General features: G+C 39.4%; 1 protein-coding gene across 19 annotated transcripts; it reads left to right on the top strand.

Annotated features, from left to right (window-relative positions):
- The first annotated feature begins 2,111 nt into the window (after positions 1–2,111).
- LOC104586683 (uncharacterized) lies at positions 2,112–17,470 on the top strand. Of its 19 annotated transcripts, none has more exons than XM_088893899.1 (8): positions 2,165–2,240; positions 2,454–2,842; positions 14,835–14,886; positions 15,241–15,465; positions 15,575–15,666; positions 16,459–16,567; positions 16,694–16,748; positions 17,163–17,470. In XM_088893899.1, exons 2-5 carry the CDS (start codon positions 2,787–2,789, stop codon positions 15,578–15,580), a joined length of 339 nt encoding a protein of 112 aa, XP_088750025.1. In that variant the 5' UTR covers positions 2,165–2,240; positions 2,454–2,786; the 3' UTR covers positions 15,581–15,666; positions 16,459–16,567; positions 16,694–16,748; positions 17,163–17,470. The 19 variants fall into 19 exon arrangements, 2 of the variants coding, with proteins under 2 accessions (XP_088750025.1, XP_088750026.1); XR_016079768.1 differs by lacking the exon at positions 2,165–2,240 and adding an exon at positions 4,082–14,065 and having other exon boundaries at positions 2,249–3,794; positions 15,236–15,465; XR_016079766.1 differs by lacking the exon at positions 2,165–2,240 and adding an exon at positions 4,082–14,065 and having other exon boundaries at positions 2,250–3,794.
- Positions 17,471–18,918: the final 1,448 nt, after the last annotated feature.

Below are 18,918 nucleotides of genomic sequence, written 5' to 3'. Positions count from 1 at the left end.
TATAAATTGTAACAATTCAGTTTCTCTTTATACACTTTTATGAGGTTTCTTAGTAAATTTTGCTTCTACACATACTTGGCATTTTTCATTTGTAAAATTAATAAGAACATTCAAAACTCCTAATTTACATAAACATTTTAAATAAGGAGCACTACGATGTCCTAGTCTAGCATGCCAAATATCAAAAGATTCAACAATATAAGCAGAAGAAGTAGTTTTATTCATAACAATATCAGAAGTATTCAGTACAAACAATCCTCGAGCATTGTATCATTTTCCAATAAAAACATTATTCTTAGTTAACACGGTCTTGTCTACTTCAAATGTGAGTTTCAGTCCTACTTTGTTGAGGAGTGCTACCGATACCAAGTTCCGTCGGATCTCCGGCACATGCAGCACATTATTCAGCATTAGAATTTTTCCTGAAATTAGTTTTAGGAGCACCTTTCCTTTACTGATGACCTTTCAAGTTTATGAGTTTCCCATGAAGACTTTCTCTCCTTCGGTCTGAGTTGTATACTTATAGAAGGAACTACGGTCCCCACAGATGTGCTTGGTATCACCAGTGCCCAGTACCCACTCCTTCAGCTTATCAACTAATTTTACCTCAGTTACCATAGCTACGATAACATCCTTAGTCAAATTGACTTTCGGTACCGGCAGTCATTCTTGTAATGTTCGGGTTTGCCACATACATAACAATTTCCTTTATTTTGTTGCTCCTTAAATTTTTGTTCATTTTTCACATTCAGATTCTTTTTGGATTTTGCAGTCTTTTCCTCCACCAGATTGGTTTTGGAAAACTAGTCATCATCTTTCGTTTTGTTCTTTTCTTCTATCTTAATTCGGACCATTACTTGGTCCAAAGTAATGTCCTTTCTCTTATGTTTCATATTGGTCTTGAAATCATTCCATGTATGTGGTAGTTTCTCTATGAGAGAACTGGCAATGAATCCATCTGGTAGTATCATCCCTTCCTTTGCTAGTTCCCCCACAAGAACTTGGAACTCATCTATTTGGGCAAACACGTTCATGTCTTCTTTCATGGTGAAGTGCAAGAAGTTGGCAATGACATATTTCTTGTTTTCGGGATTTTCCATGAATCCTTCATTTTCCTTGTTTGGAGACTCTCTTTCTCCCACTCTTTTATGTTTTATTGTGAAAATTTAAAAGAAAATAATAAATAAAATAGTCTTTTTCGTCGCCCATTAAAAGTGTTAGTGTTTTGGAAGTTTTAGACAATTGTCAGAAAACTTAGGGGTACTATAAGACAATATTTAAATAGTAAGGGTACAATTTGTAAATTAGCTAAACAGTAGGGCTAGTTTAAGAAATTTTCCCAATTTAATGTAAGATATAAAATTTTCCTTTATTTAAAAAGTGTAAAATATCAAAAATTTCTTAACCAATAAATAAAAAATATTAAATGTACTATTAAGGATAATTAAAATATTCAACCATTTTAATAAAATAATTAAACACTATAAAATAGATACAAAATGTTATTAAATGGTTAACAAATAAATGAAAATGATGATAATAATTTAAAAAGCAATAAATTGTTAATAAAAAGATCATCTTAATTTTTTTAGAAAATATTAGAATTATAAAGAAAGAGATGAGGAGAAAAATATAAATAAAAACAAATTTAAAAAGGAGTTTTAATGGCGTGAAGAAGGAAAAGAGGGTTGTGGATCAATCATTTTTTATCAATATTGCATGGGAAAATTCTCGATCAGTACCTTGTACTTTGGCTCGAGTGATAATTTGGTCCCTGAACTTTGAAATGCGACAATCTAGTACCCGAATTTTGAAAATGTGACAATCTAGTGGTTGTCGTTAACCAGTCCATTAATCAACCATTAAGTGACATTTGAAAAGTCAAAAATGCCCTTCGACTGCCATCTAATTCTCATTATCAACCATCCGAACGTCGACAAAAAACTGAATAGTCCCAAATCCTAGTCTCTTCTATTCAAAAAAGTTGGTGATTGTTAAAAAAAATCTAGAATTTGGGACTATTCATTTTATTGTCAATGTTTGAATGGTTGATAAAGAGAATTAGATAGCATTGGAAAGGCATTTTTGACTTTTCAAATCACTTAACAACAGATTGGAGAACAAATTGTCACTTGAGTGGGAATTTTCATAAAGCATACATAACTTGGAGAGAACTTTTTCTCTCAAAAAATCTATTACTTTTGTTTTCGAAGGGGCACATCTACTCGCGAGCAGCAACGGTAAGAATAGTAACCCAAAATTCCCATCTCTCCATTTGTTTTATTTGATTCTCGTTCTCATTCTCATTCTCCCTCATCCTCTTTCTTTTATTTGATAATTGTTTTTTTAACTTTCTCCATCCTACCCGATTCTCGTTCTCATTCTCATTCTCCCTCATCCTCTTTCTTTTATTTGATAATTGTTTTTTAACTTTCTCCATCCCTGTTACAAAGAACATAGACCGTCGGCGCTCAACAGTGAAGAAGAAGAAGAAAAAGAAGAAGAAGGAGAGATGGGGGAACAGAAGAAGATCATTGTTAGGCTGTTACAGAGGACAATGGCCAATCCTGGTATGTCGGTCCTCTGTTCATCGGAATCACTGCAGTGAAGAAGAAGAAGAAGAACCGACAATCCTTATTAGGATATTACAAGGTGATCGCTATTACAAAAGAAGCCAACCGGTGGTCCTTATTAGGATATTACAAGGTGATCGTTGTTAAAGTAGAATCCAACCGGTGGAGGGAGGAACAGGATGAGGGAAGAAGAAGAAAAGAAAGAAAAGATGGATGGGTATTTTGGGGAACAAAATATCATCCACTACCTCTGATGAACACGTTCGGAGGTAACAAACTTGCTGAATGATTTGAAGAAATTTTCAGATTCCAGAGGATGAGTTCGGAGGCATTGCCGAATGACCCTGAAGCGCCGAAAAGTAAAAATTTCAGTGTTCAGAAGTCGATTCAATGCTACCGATTTACATATCAGTTGGGTGAACTGGAGACAAAATCATACACACCCTATTGAACTACCTACAGTTGAATATGCTAAACATTGGCGTGTTCAACCGTGATAGATAGTTTAGCTAGGTGTGTATATTTTTGTCTCCAGCTAATCCGCTCCTTTCATATTATCCTACGAAAGCTCCATAGTTCCTACTACAAGTCTCGCTCCCTCCATTTTGCATGTATAACGCGTGTCACCCTATTTCTCCACTTCTCTCTTCAGTCCTCACCTCGTGTTCTTTCTCTCTCCTGATTTCAGAACTGAAGTCAATTCGCCGCTACTTCTGTTCTTCGACTACTCGCCACCATCAACGCTGCCATAGGACCATTCTATATATTGAAATCCTAGCCCCAACCTGAACTGCTCGAGGACAAGGGCTCGCTTTCGCCATGGTGAGATCAAGAGATCGATCCTAGCTGTTTCTTATCCTCCTCTTTGCCATGATTTTTTCCTCCATCTCCTTGCATGATACACACGTATACCCATTCTCTCCTTTCTTCCCGCTCTCCCCATCTTGTCTATCTATTTTGCCGCCGCTGCTTCTCTTCATTTCTCTCCCTCTTTTCCTTTATCCCTCCTTCCTCTCCCTCGTCTGAGAATTCATGGAAGCTGCTCTAGAGCCTTTAGCCTCTACTTTCCCTCTTTTTAATGGCATATTTGGTGACTTATTATTTGAATGGGGTTTATCTCCATAGTGAAAACGGTAATAGCACTGGTGCCGTTACCATCTCTATTTCTGGGTGAAGATAAAATTTCGGTGGCTCTGCTTCCCGTCTCTATTTCTGCTCAAGGTGAAGGACTGAATTCCTTATATCTCCGATGTCTTGAATCACATTTTCTTCATTTCATTTTATTACTGTTGTCATGTCTTGAATCGCATTTTCATGATTTCATTTTATTACTTTTATCATGTCTTGAATCACATTTTCTTGATTTCATTTTATTACTTTTATCATGTCTTGAATCACATTTTCTTGATTTCATTTTATTACTTTTATCATGTCTTGAATCACATTTTCTTGATTTCATTTTATTACTTTTATCATGCAATGCTTTCGTCTTCCTAGGCCATCTTTAGCCATGGAGAAGGAGCGATTGGACGAGTTTTCTCCTCGGGAAGTTCTGGAAAACTGCCTCCAGAGCTTAGAATCTGAAATAGGTTCATCCAAAGCTAGTAGATCGGATTCTGATTCTCGACCAAATCGCAGAGTCGTCTCCCATTGACAGGAATTCGTCCAGCTGATAAAAACGAGAACAATAAAACGATTATACACCTTCCCTCCTTTTGGAGTTCCAAAGGCTTCAAAAAGGAAGAGCATAAACTGCTGCGAACCTCCTCTCGCTGGCGAGCTGAGAGGGCAGTGTTCCCCCGAGCTATGGTGACAGAGCACGGCTCACAGGGGGCTGGCTATCCTATAGAAGGAAACCGGGAAAATTAAGATAATGATCGATGATTATTAAGGTAATCCGCAGGTGTTTAAATAGGCCGATGGCCGTTACAACGATGTCTGAAAAAGTAAAAACAGCAGAAGAAGATCATAACAGAATTCATAACAAAAAGATGCGATGGTGAGACATTGTTGTCTCGATCGTTTCTAACGGTCTCATGCTGTATCAATTGCCACGTTACCACTACGTGTTAAGTCATCCTGATGTGGGCCCCCAATCTGGTTCGATCCTCAACATTCCCGTCCCCTTAGGATTAGCCATGTCCTCAAGAGCCAGGGAATTTAGTTTTGAGATCCGCCCAGGTCTCCCGGGTGGTGTCTGAAACTGGAACTCCTTCCCACTAAATTAGTAGCTCAGTCTGTGCCTGGTTGTTGCGTTTGATCATTCGTCTATCGAGAACAGCCTTAGGAGTTGGGTGGAGAGATCTGTCAGTCTGGAGGGGTGGTATGCTAGGACTGTGGATAGCTCCGGTACCCAGTTTCTTTTTAGCCGAGATACATGGAATACTGGATGCAAGCGACACCCTTCCAGAAGAGCCAGTTTGTAGGCAACTTGACCCACCTTGGTAGAGATTTGAAATGGCCCATAGTATCTGACCAATAATTTCTGTGATTTCCTGGTGGCGATGGAGCTCTGGCGGTAAGGTTGTAGACGGAGGAAAACCCAGTCCCCAACTTCAAAAGTTTGCTCAGTTCTTTTGCTGTCTGCGTATTGCTTCATCCGGTGCTGGGCTGATTGCAAGTGTTCTTTTAACCTGGCTAGGATCTGATCTCGTTCCTTGAGATCCTGTTCCACGGAAGCTACTTGGGTTATGCCAGGTAAGCAAAGATGGAGGCGGGGTACCATAAACTGCCTCAAAGGGAGTGATATTGGTAGCTGAGTGGTGGGTGGTGTTGTACCACCATTCAGCGAGTGACAGCCACTTGAACCAGGAGCTTGGGTGAGTGCTAGTAAAGCAATGGAGTTAACTTTCCAGAGTTTTGTTCAGTGCCTCCGTTTGGCTATCAGACTGAGGATGGTAGGAAGAACTCAGACTCAGAGTGGTCCCCTGCAGTTTGAACAATTCTTGTCAGAACATGCTAGTGAACACGGGTCTCTGTCATTGACAATAGAGGTCGGCATACTGTGCAGTTTGAAGATGTTGTCTAGATACGCCTGAGCTACATCCCGGGCTGAGTAGGGGTGAGAGAGAGCAATAAAATGCCCGTATTTTGTCAGTCTATCCACCACCACTAAGATAACAATTCTTTTTGAGGAGGGTGGCAATCCTTCAATGAAGTCCATCGAAACCTCAGTCCATGGTTTCTCTGGAATCGGCGAGGGCTGTAAGAGTCCAGGTAGTGCCACACTCTCATATTTATTTTGCTGGCATACCATTCATTCGCAGATCCAGGCCTTAGTCTCCTTTTAGTACCCCTGCCAATAGTAGGCCCGTTGTATCCTTTTCATTGTCTTGTGAAACCCAGAATGCCCACCTGAAGGGGAGTCGTGAATTTCTTCGAACAGCCTTCTTCTGTATATAGATTGTGGACCCAGAACTAATCTCCTCTCCCCTTCCTCCATAGTAACCCCCCCCTTTATTGGTAATGTGGGGGAAGCTTCCTGATGAGGTTCTGCAGTTGAGGATTAGCAGCTGTCTCTTCTCTAATTTCATCAATCCATGAAGGTACTGGGGCGGATACAGCTTGAAACTCCCCAATCCTGGATAAGGCATCTGCTTCGCCATTTTCCTTGCCCCTCCTGTAACAGACCATAATCCAACCCAAATCAATTTGCTCAGTAATTTCTGCTGTGAAGGGGTTGCTATCCTCTGCTTGAGAATGTACCCCAAGCTCTGGTGGCCCGTGATGACTTGAAACCTTTTGGTTAAGGAGATAGGGTCGCCATTTGTTAACTGCCAACACTAGGGCCAAGAGTTCCCGTTCATAGGTGGACCATGCAAGATGTTTTCTATTGAGAGCCTTATTGAAATAGGCTAATGGTCTTCCCTCCTAAGATAACACAGCTCCAATTCCTACTGCACTTGCATCACATCTGGTAGTGAAAACCCTTCTAAAATCAGGCAATGCCAAGATGGGTGTTTTGGTTAATGTCTCCTTTAACTGACGGAATGCCTTGTCAGCCTCCTCATTCCATTCCCATGCTCCCTTTTTCAATAAATTAGTTAGTGGCTTAGCAATGGTGCCATAATTCTGAACAAATTTCCGGTAATAACCGGTTAACCTCAGGAACCCTCGTAGCCCCTTCACATTCTTGGGTGTTGGCTAATGAGTGATACTGGAGACCTTCTCTGGATCAACCTCTACCCCTTCAGATGATATTATATGACCCAGATATTCAATCCGGGAAACAACAAATTTGCATTTGCTGGCCTTAGCAAACAAGGAGTGTGCTCTTAGGATGTTTAAGGTTGCTCTGAGATGATGTAAGTGTTCCTCCATCGACTTACTGTATACCAGTATGTCGTCAAAAAAAACCAAAACATACCTGTGTAGAATTGGTTTGAATATTGAATTAATGAGAGCCTGGAATGTCGATGGTGCATTTGAAAGGCCGAAGGGCATCACGAGGAACTCGTAATGACCCTCATGTGTCCTGAAAGCTGTCTTGGGTATATCCTCCGTTCTAATGTGGATCTGGTGATATCCCGAGCACAGGTCTAATTAAGAAAAAACCTGAGCTCCATGAAGCTTGTCAAGTAGTTCATCAATGACTGGAATCGGGAACCCGTCTTTTACTGTGGCTTCATTTAGAGACCTGTAATCCACGCACATCCTCCAGCTTCCATCTTTTTTTTTTTTTTTTTTTTTAACAAGGAGCACCGATGATGAGAAGGGACTAGTGCTGTGCCCGATGATTCCAGACCTTAGCATCTCTGCTACTATCTTCTCAATCTCATTTTTTGCACGTAGGGATACCTGTAGGGTCTCATGTTCACCGGTTTGGTTCCTGAAGAAGGGGAATGTTGTGGTCGAAGGTTCGAATTGGAGGAAGCCCCATAGGTTCCCAGAACACATCCTGGAACTCACTGAGCACCTTCTGCACTTTCGAGTTTTCTGTTGGGACTTCAATTTCTGGGGATAGGGATCTGAATCTCAGAACAAACACCTAGCCCGCCTTTTGTAGTGTCTTGGCTGCACCTTCCCCTTCTGTGATGCTCAGAGGCTTGGGTTGTTGACCGGTGAGAGTGTGATTACCATCCTTATCTGTATAGCAGAGAGTCATAGCTGTGAAATCCCATGTAATGGGTCCAAGTGTTCACAGCCAATGGGTTCCAAGGACGGCATCATACCCCTGTAATGCCAATAAATAAAAATCAGCCATCAAGGTAGATCCACAAGTTCGGATAAGGTAGATCCACAAGTTCGGATAGGTACCTGTTTGCACTTGCCAGCTCCCTGAAAATATTCTCCGTTTGCCACCATCACATTGAGTTGTCAACTAGTATTGTAAATCTAGGGTTTGTATGAGAAAGGAAGAAAGAAAGAGAGAAAGGAGAAGAAGAGAGGAATGTGTCGAATGGTGTGTTCTTGTTATTGTTCACACCCTTAAAAAGCATTTTATATTTTGAAACAAGTAATTACAAAGAGGTCCCTACTTCGGCACCCAAATACAAAAAGAGTACAAAGAGAAGAGGTAAAAACTAGAAACACCATTGCCTAAACTTTCTCAGAACTCCCCCTCAAGCTAACATATATGTCAATTATGCCTAGCTTGGTAAGGTTCTTAGCAAACTTTGGGTGGTGAGCACCTTTAGTGAGGCAATCGGCTAATTGGTCTTCTAATCTTACAAAAGGAAGGCAAATCTCTCCACTAGCAATTTTTTCTCTAATAAAGTGTCTGTCCACCTTAATATGCTTTGTATGATCATGTTGAATAGAATTGTGGGCAATATTTATGGCTGCTTGATTGTCACAATATAGTCTCATTGGGATATCTGCTTGGATGCCCATCTGAGCCAATAAGGTCTTCAACCAGAGTAGTGCAGACACTCCATGAGCCATTGCCCTGTATTCTGCCTCAGCACTAGAACGAGCAACTACAGATTGTTTCTTACTTTTCCATGAAACCACATTGCCTCCAACTAATGTACAATAACCAGATATTAATCTTCTATCATCAATGGACCCTGCCCAATCTGCATCTATGTAAGCCTCAATCTTTAGATGGTTGTGGTTGGAATACAACATCCCTTTACCAGGGCATCCTTTCATATAGGCTAAAATTCTATTAACTACCTGCATATGAAAGGTCCTGGGTTCATGCATATATTGGCTAACCACTCCAACACCATAGGATATGTCAGGTCTAGTCAAATAGAGATACAGGAGGCAACCCACCAGTCTTTGATATACCCCTCTGTCTGGAAGAACTTTTCCTTCAGTAGCCCTTAACTTGTGGTTGAGATCAATTGGAGTTTCTACAGGTTTACACCCTAATTTCCCAACTTCATGAAGCAAGTCAAGTACATATTTCCTTTGTGAAAGAAAAATTCCCTTCTTAGATCTTGCAACTTCAATGCCAAGAAAGTATCGGAGATCACCAAGGTCTTTAATCTCAAATTCGGAAGCAAGGAAGGACTTTAACTGGGAGATACCTGTGATATCGTCACCTGTCACAACAATGTCATCAACATATACTTTCAACATTGTTACTCTTCCATCAACTGTTCTAATGAATAAAGTGTGGTCTACCTGAGATTGAGAAAACCCAATCTTTAAGATAGCATTTCTGAACATGTCAAACCAAGCTCTAGGAGATTGGTTGAGCCCATACAAGGACTTCTTTAAGCGACAAACTTTTCCTTCACTATTAGGAAAGCTCACCCTATGTGGTAGGTCCATATACACTTCCTCTTGTAAGTCCCCGTTGAGGAAGGCATTCTTCACATCCATTTGAGGGAACTGCATTGCCTTTGTAACATTGTGAGGGATGGAAACAAAAGAGATGGTAGAAATATAGGCACAATAGGAAGGTGAGAGAGCATCATAAGACACATAGTTAGTAATAGGATACTTGCTGCATGCCCTCTTCCCTTTTCAAATGGCAATAGGAAGATCAAGGTCAGTAACAATAATAGAATTATTAGGAGGTTCAAGATTACCTTAGTTTAGGAGATCAGATTGTGATGGGCATTCTACTTCAAGAGCCACCCTCTTACTACGCCTGATGAAAAATTGCTGCCAGGACCGAGGTTGATACACAGGAGGAGGAGGAGGAGAAGGAATACCATCGTTACAGGGAAGAGAGGGAGGAGAAGGAGGAACAAAAGAGATAGGGACAGGAAGGCAAAAGGGAGTCTGATCTTCACTTGCATTCTTCCCCTAAAGAGAAACGGGATGACTGGAAAAAGGAGGAGGACTCTAGAAGGGTAACATCCTTAGAGACATATCTTTTGCCGGAGAGAGCACCAAAGCATCTATAGCTTTTCTGGACAGGAGAGTAACCAAGGAAGACACATTTAACTGATTTAGGATCAAACTTATGTTGGAAAGGACTTATATCATGAACAAAACAAACACAATCCAAAATTTTAAGGGGGAAATTGAAAAGAGGTTCATTAGGAAAGAGAAGTTGATGAGGAGACTGAAGATTAAGGGTCCTTGAAGGAAGTCTGTTGATGAGATACACAGATGTCTTAACAGCATCACCCTAGAAATGGGTGGGAACATGAGTCTGAAATAGTAAACCTTGAGAAACTTCAACCACATGTCTATTCTTCCTTTCAACTACCCCATTTTGTTGTAGAGTATGACTACATGAACTCTGGTGAATAATGCCCCGATCTTCAAGAAATCTATGCAAATGGTGTTCAAAGTATTCCTTGGCATTGTCAGATCTTATTATCTTAACTCTTTTCTCAAACTATGTCTCTACCATATTCATGAAGTTTTGAACCACCATAGGAACTTCATCTCGACTTTTCATCAAGTAGAGCAATGTATACTGACTGTAGTCATCAATGAAGAGCATGAAGTATTTATACCCACCCATGCAAGGGATAGCATATGGGCCCCAAACATCAGTATGAATCAAATGAAAAGCAACATTACTTATTTTACTACTTGCAAAATATGTGGTTCTACACTGTTTTGATAGATGACAAACTTCACATTCAAAGTTCAACTTTGACATTGAGTCAAATAAGTTTGGAAACAAAAGTTTTACAGAATTGAAAGACATATGACCAAGACGACAATGCCATAATTTCAAGAAACTCATTTTCTCATTTGAACAAGACTTAGTCTGGCTTGATAATCCATGCTCTGAAGGTCCATCAAAGAGGTAGACTCCATTAGGTTCATGCCCACTTCCAATCATCTTCCCCGTGCTCAGGTCTTGAAAAACACAATGGGTAGGAAAAAAGGTCACTGAGCAATTATGGGATTTTGTAAGAGAACTAACAGATAACAAACATTTATGTAATTGGGGTACATGAAGAACCGATTCAAGAGAAAGATTATGAGTGAGTTTGACTTAACCCTAACCTGAAATAGGGGTCTGAGATCCATCAGCAATAGTAATCTTGCCCTTCCCTGGGGTTAACTTATATGGGCACTGGCCCCGGAGTCTACAATCTAAGGACTAAAAGATGTAGAACAAGCAAGTGCAGTACCTGTCTTGGCATATGAATTAGATGGAGTCCAGAACCAGATGAGGAGGATGTACCACCCTTTTCCAACTGCAACAGTAAATTCCCGAGTTTGTCCATTACATCAGAGGAGTAATGAACATTAGAAGGTTGAACATCATTACCAACTGTAGCCAAGTGAGCATTTCCCTTCCTCCCGATTTTGTACTTTTCTAGTTTTAAGTGAGGATTGAGCTTCCAACACTTTTCCTTAGTCTTCTCAATAACATGGTGCTTACTAGTATTTTGCTTGGATCGAGATGACATAAAGGCAGAGTGTTCAATCATAGGAGGTTGCATCATGGTTGTCCTTCTACTCTCTTTCCCTTGTACAAGGGTGTACGCGGAAGCAAGAGTGACAATGCCGACACTAAGAATATGTTGCCTGGTAAAATCAAACTCTGGATTCAAGTCAGCCAAAAAATCAAAGACTCTATTCTCCTCTATATACTTTTGATATTGCTCACCATCTTCAGGGTCCTTCCATACAAGAGTCTTCAGGTGATCCATTTCTTCCTAGATAGACTGTAGAGAAGAGAAATACATAGCCACAGATCTCTCCCCCTGACGCATACTACAAGCTTCCCTCCGAAGCTAGTATACTCTAGCAGTATTGTTAACTTGGGAATAAGTGGCAACAACTCTATCCCAAATATCTTTGGCCGCTGGAAGAAACATGTAGTTTCAGGCAATATGAGGTGGTATTGAGCAAATCAACCATGACATTACAAGGGAGTTATCCTGTTCCCACTTTGCATATTTTGGATCTTCCAAATTTGGCTTCACCTCCTTTCTTGTGATGAATCCCAATTGACCTCTCCTAGTGATGGTAAGTTTAGCAGATTGGGACCACTCTAAAAAGTTGGTTCCATTAAGTTTAACAGTGGTTATCATACTACTGGAAATGTCTGCACTTCCCAGAAACACACTGGAAACCATCTGTACATCCTTAGATGATTCCATAATCTATCAAAACACTTTAACGTCAACCAAAAGGGGCCCCAAATACTTAACCACAGCTAAGGACCCAAGAAACTAGGCCACCACACGGTTAAGAAGCAAAAAAGGGCCAAAAAACTAAGTTGGCACCAAAATAGAGGGAGAAGAAAATCTCCCAAAAATTGTCTAGGGCTTAGAAAAATACGGGACCACTTCCCGTTGCTCCCAAGGTAAAAAACGACCTGAATGGTCTAGGTTTTGCAACAGAAAAATTGATTAAACAAAGTATATAAGGCTTGACATCAGATCTGGATTTTTTGCGTTTTTTTTGCTTGAAAAATCTATTAAAAATTATATATAGAAGTTTCGAATGAAGACAAGAGCCATTCCAAAAATCTTCTAAAATCAGGACGAATCAAACCATATATGATTCATGTATTGCTACCGACACCTGTACGGACTGCTAACGTCATCCGACGGTGGTCTGACGTCAGCAGTTCATCTCATGCAAGAGAGTCAGCAAGAAAGGTATTCCCAAGTGCCTTAACCTTGCTCTGATGCCAAGTTGTCAACTAGTATTGTAAATCTAGGGTTTGTATGAGAAAGGAAGAAAGAAAGAGAGAAAGGAGAAGAAGAGAGGAATGTGTCGAATGGTGTGTTTTTGTTACTGTTCACACCCTCAAAAAGCGTTTTATATTTTGAAACAAGAAATTACAAAGAGGTCCTTACTTGGGCACCAAAATACAAAAAGAGTACAAAGAGAAGAGGTAAAGACTAAAAACACCCTTGTCTAAACTTTCTCAACACATTGAATTGGGTTTCTGTAGATATTGGTACCCTAGCTTGTTCTACTACCCGGGGATCTAGGAAGTTATGGGTTAATCCCGTATCAATCAATATGGATACTGGCTGCTAGTTTACCCAACCCTAAACCCTTATGGGTTGGGGTGAGTTGAATCCAACGACAGCATGAAGTGAGATTTCAGGAGTTTCCTCATCGTCTTCCTTAGTTTCTTCAACAATCCCTACATCTTCTTCCTCCAAGGTCGTGTCAATGAGGTACAGCTTCGGTGACTTGCAACGATGTCCAGAAACAAACTTATCATCGCAATAATAACATAGCCCCTTCTCTCGTCGTTCTCTAGCCTGGGTGGGTGTCAAACGGCGAATCTCCGGTAGTAGTTTGTTAACTGGTTGGCCTGTCGGTTGAGGCCTGGGTCTCTGAAACTCCTGTCACATCGCCCTTTTCCTTATGTTAAACTCTTCTTCTTCAAGCTGGGCCAGCCGGAAGGCCCGGGCTAGGGAAGTGGGTTGAAGCTTTTCGACCCCTATCCTGATCTCAGGTTTCAACCCGGCAGTATAGCATCCCACCAAAAACTCCTCGGTTAACCCCTTCACTCTGCTACAGGTCCTCTGGAATTCTTCCTGATATTCCCAAATTGTAGTTGTCTGGGTGAGTTTGGCCAACTTCCCTGCATGGTTGGGTATGGGTAGTAATCCTTGAACCATCCATACCATTCTACCACAGCTCCTTCGAATCCTAGACTAGAGACTGAGATCCAATATTCTTCAGGAATTTCGTTCAACTCCAGGTATTGCCGGATCAACAGCAGCCAGCCATTGAGGTTTCTTCCATTAAACTTCGGAAGATCCAGCTTCACTGTTCTCTGTAACCCCACCAGGCTCCCATGGGACACCTGGTCCTCCTTCTGCTCCCTGAGAGCTGGTACCAGCATGGTATGGTCGGCGGCTGTTTTCTTCTCTCCCTCCGATTGTAGGTGGTAATTGATTCAGCCTTTCCAGTATTTCAGTCAGGGTGTGTTGCATCTCATCCTGTCTCCTCTCAACACTGCTCAACCTTTCATCAACATCTGCCATTATCGTCCGAAGAGGTCCAACCTGGTCTGATACCAGAATGCTGCAAACCTCCTCTCACTGGCGAGCTGAGAGGGGGGCAGCATTCCCCCGAGCTATGGTGACAGAGCACGGCTATCCTATAGAAGGAAACCGGGAATGTTAAGATAATGATCGATGATTCTTAAGGTAATCCACAGGTGTTTAAATAGGCCGATGGCTGTTACAACGATGTCTGAAAAAGTAAAAACAGCAGGAAGAAAATCATAATAGAATTCATAACAAAAAGATGCGATGGTGAGACATGGTTGTCTCGATTGTTTCTAATGGTCTCATGCTGTATCAATTGCCACATTACCACTATGTGTTAAGTCATCCTAATGTGGGCCCCCCATCTGGTTCGATCCTCAACAGAAACAGACTCTCTGAATCAAGTCTTGCTTTTAGAGGCAGAGCTCTTAAATCCACCCCATGACTTCTCTTTGTTTTTGGCTTTCGTAACCACGCCAGATGCCTTTGTCTAAACTTCGGGTTTGTGTTAGTTAAGATTTTAACACGAAGAGAATATTACTTGGTTTAGCAAGGTGGCTTTCATTTCTTTTATATATCTTGCTTTGTAGTTTTGGTTCTATCGAACCGACTTGAAATAGACACGGTTTAATTAGCCAAAGGATAATTCTTTCATGGACTAAAACTTGCCACTTATTTTCTTTTGCTTTTTTCTTATCAGCTCCACTTATTTTTTCTTTTTAATTGCATGTTAATGTTAGTCCTATAACTTCTCATTGTCTGCAACTTTATCTAATTTGGCAAGGAGACCCAACGTTTAGGTACACCATTATGTGCTGTGACAGGATATCACTCTTCTTTTTTTGTGTAAATATGCAGAGCATGTCTGGTCACACAAGTCCAGTTGAATGTGTAGCTTTTGATTCAACAGAGGTTTTGGTGGTTACAGGAGCTTCTACTGGTGCAATAAAGCTGTGGGATTTGGAGGAAGCAAAGAGCAAGTAATATTCTTTTCACTTCATTGATTGTTTTAAGTTGAAGAACACTTGCTAAACAGTTGGTGGCACAACTTGTTAAATAGTTTAAGTACCAAGATATGGCACCTGAAAATTGGAACTCACAACACATGCACTGTAATGGAATGCATAAGTTAATGACTCAAGGAAGCACCTGAAAATAATCCTGTTGTTTGGTCTCAGTTGGGCTTGGTTAATTGCTTGCATCCCAAGTCTGACTCATTAATTTTGTTGATTAGGACCTTCACATAGCAATTCCTTTACTTTTTAAACTAAAGCTTGTATTTAGAGAATTTTTGGCATTTTCTAATTTGTTTTATGATTCTTGTTGAAGTGTAGTCGCTCGCACCCTTACTGGACATAGAATTAATTGCACTGCCATTGAATTCCATCCATTTGGTTAGTTCTTTGCATCTGGTTCTTGTGAATGCTAATCTAAAGATCTGGGACATTAGAAAGAAGGGATGCATCCACACATCCAAGGGCCACACTCGAGGAATTAGTACCATTAGATTCACTCCTGATGGATGTTGGGTTGTTTCTGGTGGACTAGATGTTGTGAAGGTAACCATAAAGCCATTGATATACCCCTCCCCCTCCCCCTCCCCCCAACCCCCAAAAATAAATAAATAAATAAAACTATAAATAACAACTTCTAAAACTATCTAAACAGGTCTAACAGCTGGAAAGCTTCTACATTTACATTCCACAAAGGACAAATTACCTGCATAGATTTTCACCCCCTTGAGTGCCTGCTAGCCACAGGTGTGTATGGCTTTTATGTTATCTCTGTGACATATGCATATGTGTATATTATGTTTTCTTGTTCCGTTTGAGATGCCAAGACTTGATACATATCCATAGTTTAATGATCACCTTATTTATCATATCGAATGCATTTCCATTTATAAAATTTTATGCACATTTATCGATTTGGTTTTCAAGAAGTGAACTGGCAATTAGGCTTCTTATGAACTTAGGAATCTCCTTCTATATTGAGATGGTTGCCTGTTTACAGAAAGATCTGTGCACCTACAAATAGACTGTAGATGTATAAAACAGAACCTCTTATAATTATAAAGATTTGAAAAGTTAAAAACTATGTAAGATATCTTTGATGAACAGCTCATTATTTGTTTTGATTGGCTTTGTTCTATAATTTCATTATCTAAAACATTGAATGATAGGTTGTATCTCCGCATTATATGCTCTATAGATTGCAGAGAGAGAGAGAGAGAGAGAGAGAGAGAGTAATTAAATAGTCATAGACAATAAGGAAGAAGATGAGATTGAGCTTTTTCTTTCTTTTGGTGTTAGAAGAGAAGATGAAGAAATCACATACCTATCTGAGGATGGCTTTTACAAATAAGAAACATTATAGAAAAATAAATCTATCAAAATTTCAAGCATTAATTAATTCAATTCAATTAATGCTTCTACTCCTAAATAAATTCATGGCATAACCAACTTCTCATATTTCTTCTCCTATTGAATCTGGATAAGCTTATTCTCCTTGCCTATCACTCTCTCTAACATGATTAATTGTTTATCTTGCAGGTCTATGAAATTAGATCTACTAAAACAGTCATTGAATGGTTACCTGGTTCTTTCTTCTCCCTCACACATTTGCTGAATACATTTTCATAGGGATTTCATTTATTACCTTGTAAATTCTTGTCTTGTAATCTTTGAATATTTCATTTTTTTGGCTTTCTATTTGTCATTTATCAGGCTGCTTCAAACAACAAATATAAAATTATAAATATTCCCTCAATTCATTCCATCTGTGTAGGTCTCATCCTCAGCTTCTCTGTCTTCTACTACGAGATTATGAATGCCCCGAAAAGGTAATTTCAGAGGAAAAGTTACATTGTTCTGTTATTTAAGGCTTCTTATTTGTATTGCCTTTTATCCTTTGGACTCATTCATTGGGTTTCTTTATATTATAGAAGGTTAAGTTCGAAGGAAAAGTTATTTTATGTTGGATAATATCCTTATTCTTCTTAGAATTGTATCTATGCTTTTTCCTAGCCTGTTGTGTTATGTTATTTTTTGGAAGCATAAGCGGAGCTTAGAAGAGAGTTCTTTTTTAGTTGGGAATTAATCTAATATGGATGAAGTTAATTTTATACGATATTTGATACAAAATTTGTGTTTTCTATTTGGCTTTTAATCATCTACAAAAAAATGTCGGGCCCCAAAATTTCTATATCCTTTTTTAATTTTTCAACACAAAATAATGTGTCCTTTATTTTATCCAGGAGAACAACTTGCACCTGGGAATTGTTGCTAGCAACAGATTGGTGGAGCCATGGAAGAAGGGATCCAATAGTCTAGGTCAAGTGTGGGATTGAGAAAGTAAAACACCAAGTAACCAAGCAAGAAATGGTCAACCAGATGGGCAAACATTAATTTTTGAAATTATTGGAGTTATTCACTATTTAGTAGACATCATATCTCCTAATTGTAAACCTTTCTTCTTTTTCCACTAAACAATCTAATTTATCCTTCAAAAATTTGTATGGATGTTATTAAAGGAATACCTCTTATATAAACTAATTTCTTTTTATTCTGTATTGTTTCTATTACTAAGTAAGAATCAAGAACTGGGATTGCCTAAAGATGTAATTGCCATTTGCTATTAATTTTTTTCAGTTTTTACTCTTTCAATTATTCAGTATTATTCGCCCGTGCTTAGCACGATCCTACGAAAGCCGCATAGTCTTTTGCCATTTTGGATAAGAACTTAAACTGATTTTTGGCCTACTTGATCACTTCTCCTAGATGAGAACCGTTCAATGGTGGGTCCTGGTACTTTATGACAGATGGCATTATGGGTCCTGTGTCCCTAGACTCGGGAGTCCAGATCTACTATCCACGAGACACCACCAACATTATTGCTTCCAATATGATCTATAGCTGCACATCTCAAACATGTTTCCTTTCTGTATGTGGTCATTGATGGTAAGGGTGTAAATGGATCGGTTTTGGATTGGACCCTATCTAGTTCAAAATTAATTTAGACGGATTGGATGGACCAATAAGACATATTGGATTGGACCAATTTGACTTTCTTATTCGTAGTTTGATTAGGCCATTTTAGAAAAACTCCTAATTAACTTCTAGCATCCAATTAATTCTAGATTAATGAGAAAAGCAACTTAAACCCATGCACTTACACTTAACTGGGTGGGGTGGGCCACTTAAAAGTGAACAGCCCATATGGCCAATTCACACATATCTATTATGGACTTTGGTGGATCAGCCCAATAAATGTCTAAATGCTTATGTATTTGAGATCTTACCATCCTATAGAGGTGTGATATGTGCCGACATGGCCTACTTTTGCGAGTAGCGCACATTGTAGTGGGTTTTGTGGTGGTGGCAATCGGGGCGAAAGTGGGCCATGCCTACTTGGCCCGGACCCCTCTTCACGGCCCAAGACACAAGCCAAGATGGCCCGTGCCATGTCACGTCCCAGGCTTGGGCCGGGCCAAACCATAGGCTTGGACCTTTTTCAAAGTTTTTTCTAGGTATTTCCACTTTTTTTTTTTCTTTTGCCAAGCAAAAATGGCAAACATTTTGAAAAAAAAATTAACAGAAAATACTTAACAAAATAGAAAATAGACAGCAAAGTGAAAACAATCCAAAAATTTTATTTAATTTGAGTTTAATGCATATAATTGACCTTATATGAAATAATAAAATTAATTTGAAAAAAAATTAAAATGGAATTAGAATAACATAATATAATAAAATTGAAAATAAAAAATTATAGTGGCATTGAAAAAATCAGAAATAACTTCTAAATTAAATTGATAAACAAAATTTACAATAATTTAAAAATATTGTACAATTATTGAACACACAAAAAATATTAACTTCAATATTTTCTTCGACTTCAAGTTCCACCTCTCCCATCTCCTTGATCTTGATTTGCATCATCTACATTTAGTGAGCCACCATCAGTTGAAGTGCCATGTCCTCCCTAATCTTGTAGTTTCTCATCTACATCAA

This window comes from Nelumbo nucifera, chromosome 8 (assembly GCF_055504915.1).
Source record: "Nelumbo nucifera cultivar China Antique chromosome 8, China Antique-T2T, whole genome shotgun sequence".
Lineage (NCBI taxonomy): Eukaryota > Viridiplantae > Streptophyta > Magnoliopsida > Proteales > Nelumbonaceae > Nelumbo > Nelumbo nucifera.
Note: the sequence above shows the minus strand (reverse complement) of the source record. Positions and strands in the feature narration are given on the sequence as shown.

Bases quoted from the DNA above. Each gene is read 5' to 3' on its own strand.
- LOC104586683 (XM_088893899.1), top strand. From the start codon at position 2,787: ATGGGTATTTTGGGGAACAAAATATCATCCACTACCTCTGATGAACAC. The intron at 2,843-14,834 runs GTAACAAACTTG...TGGTGGTTACAG, and splicing joins TCTGATGAACACGTTCGGAG to GAGCTTCTACTGGTGCAATA. The intron at 14,887-15,240 runs GTAATATTCTTT...GTTGAAGTGTAG, and splicing joins TTGGAGGAAGCAAAGAGCAA to TCGCTCGCACCCTTACTGGA.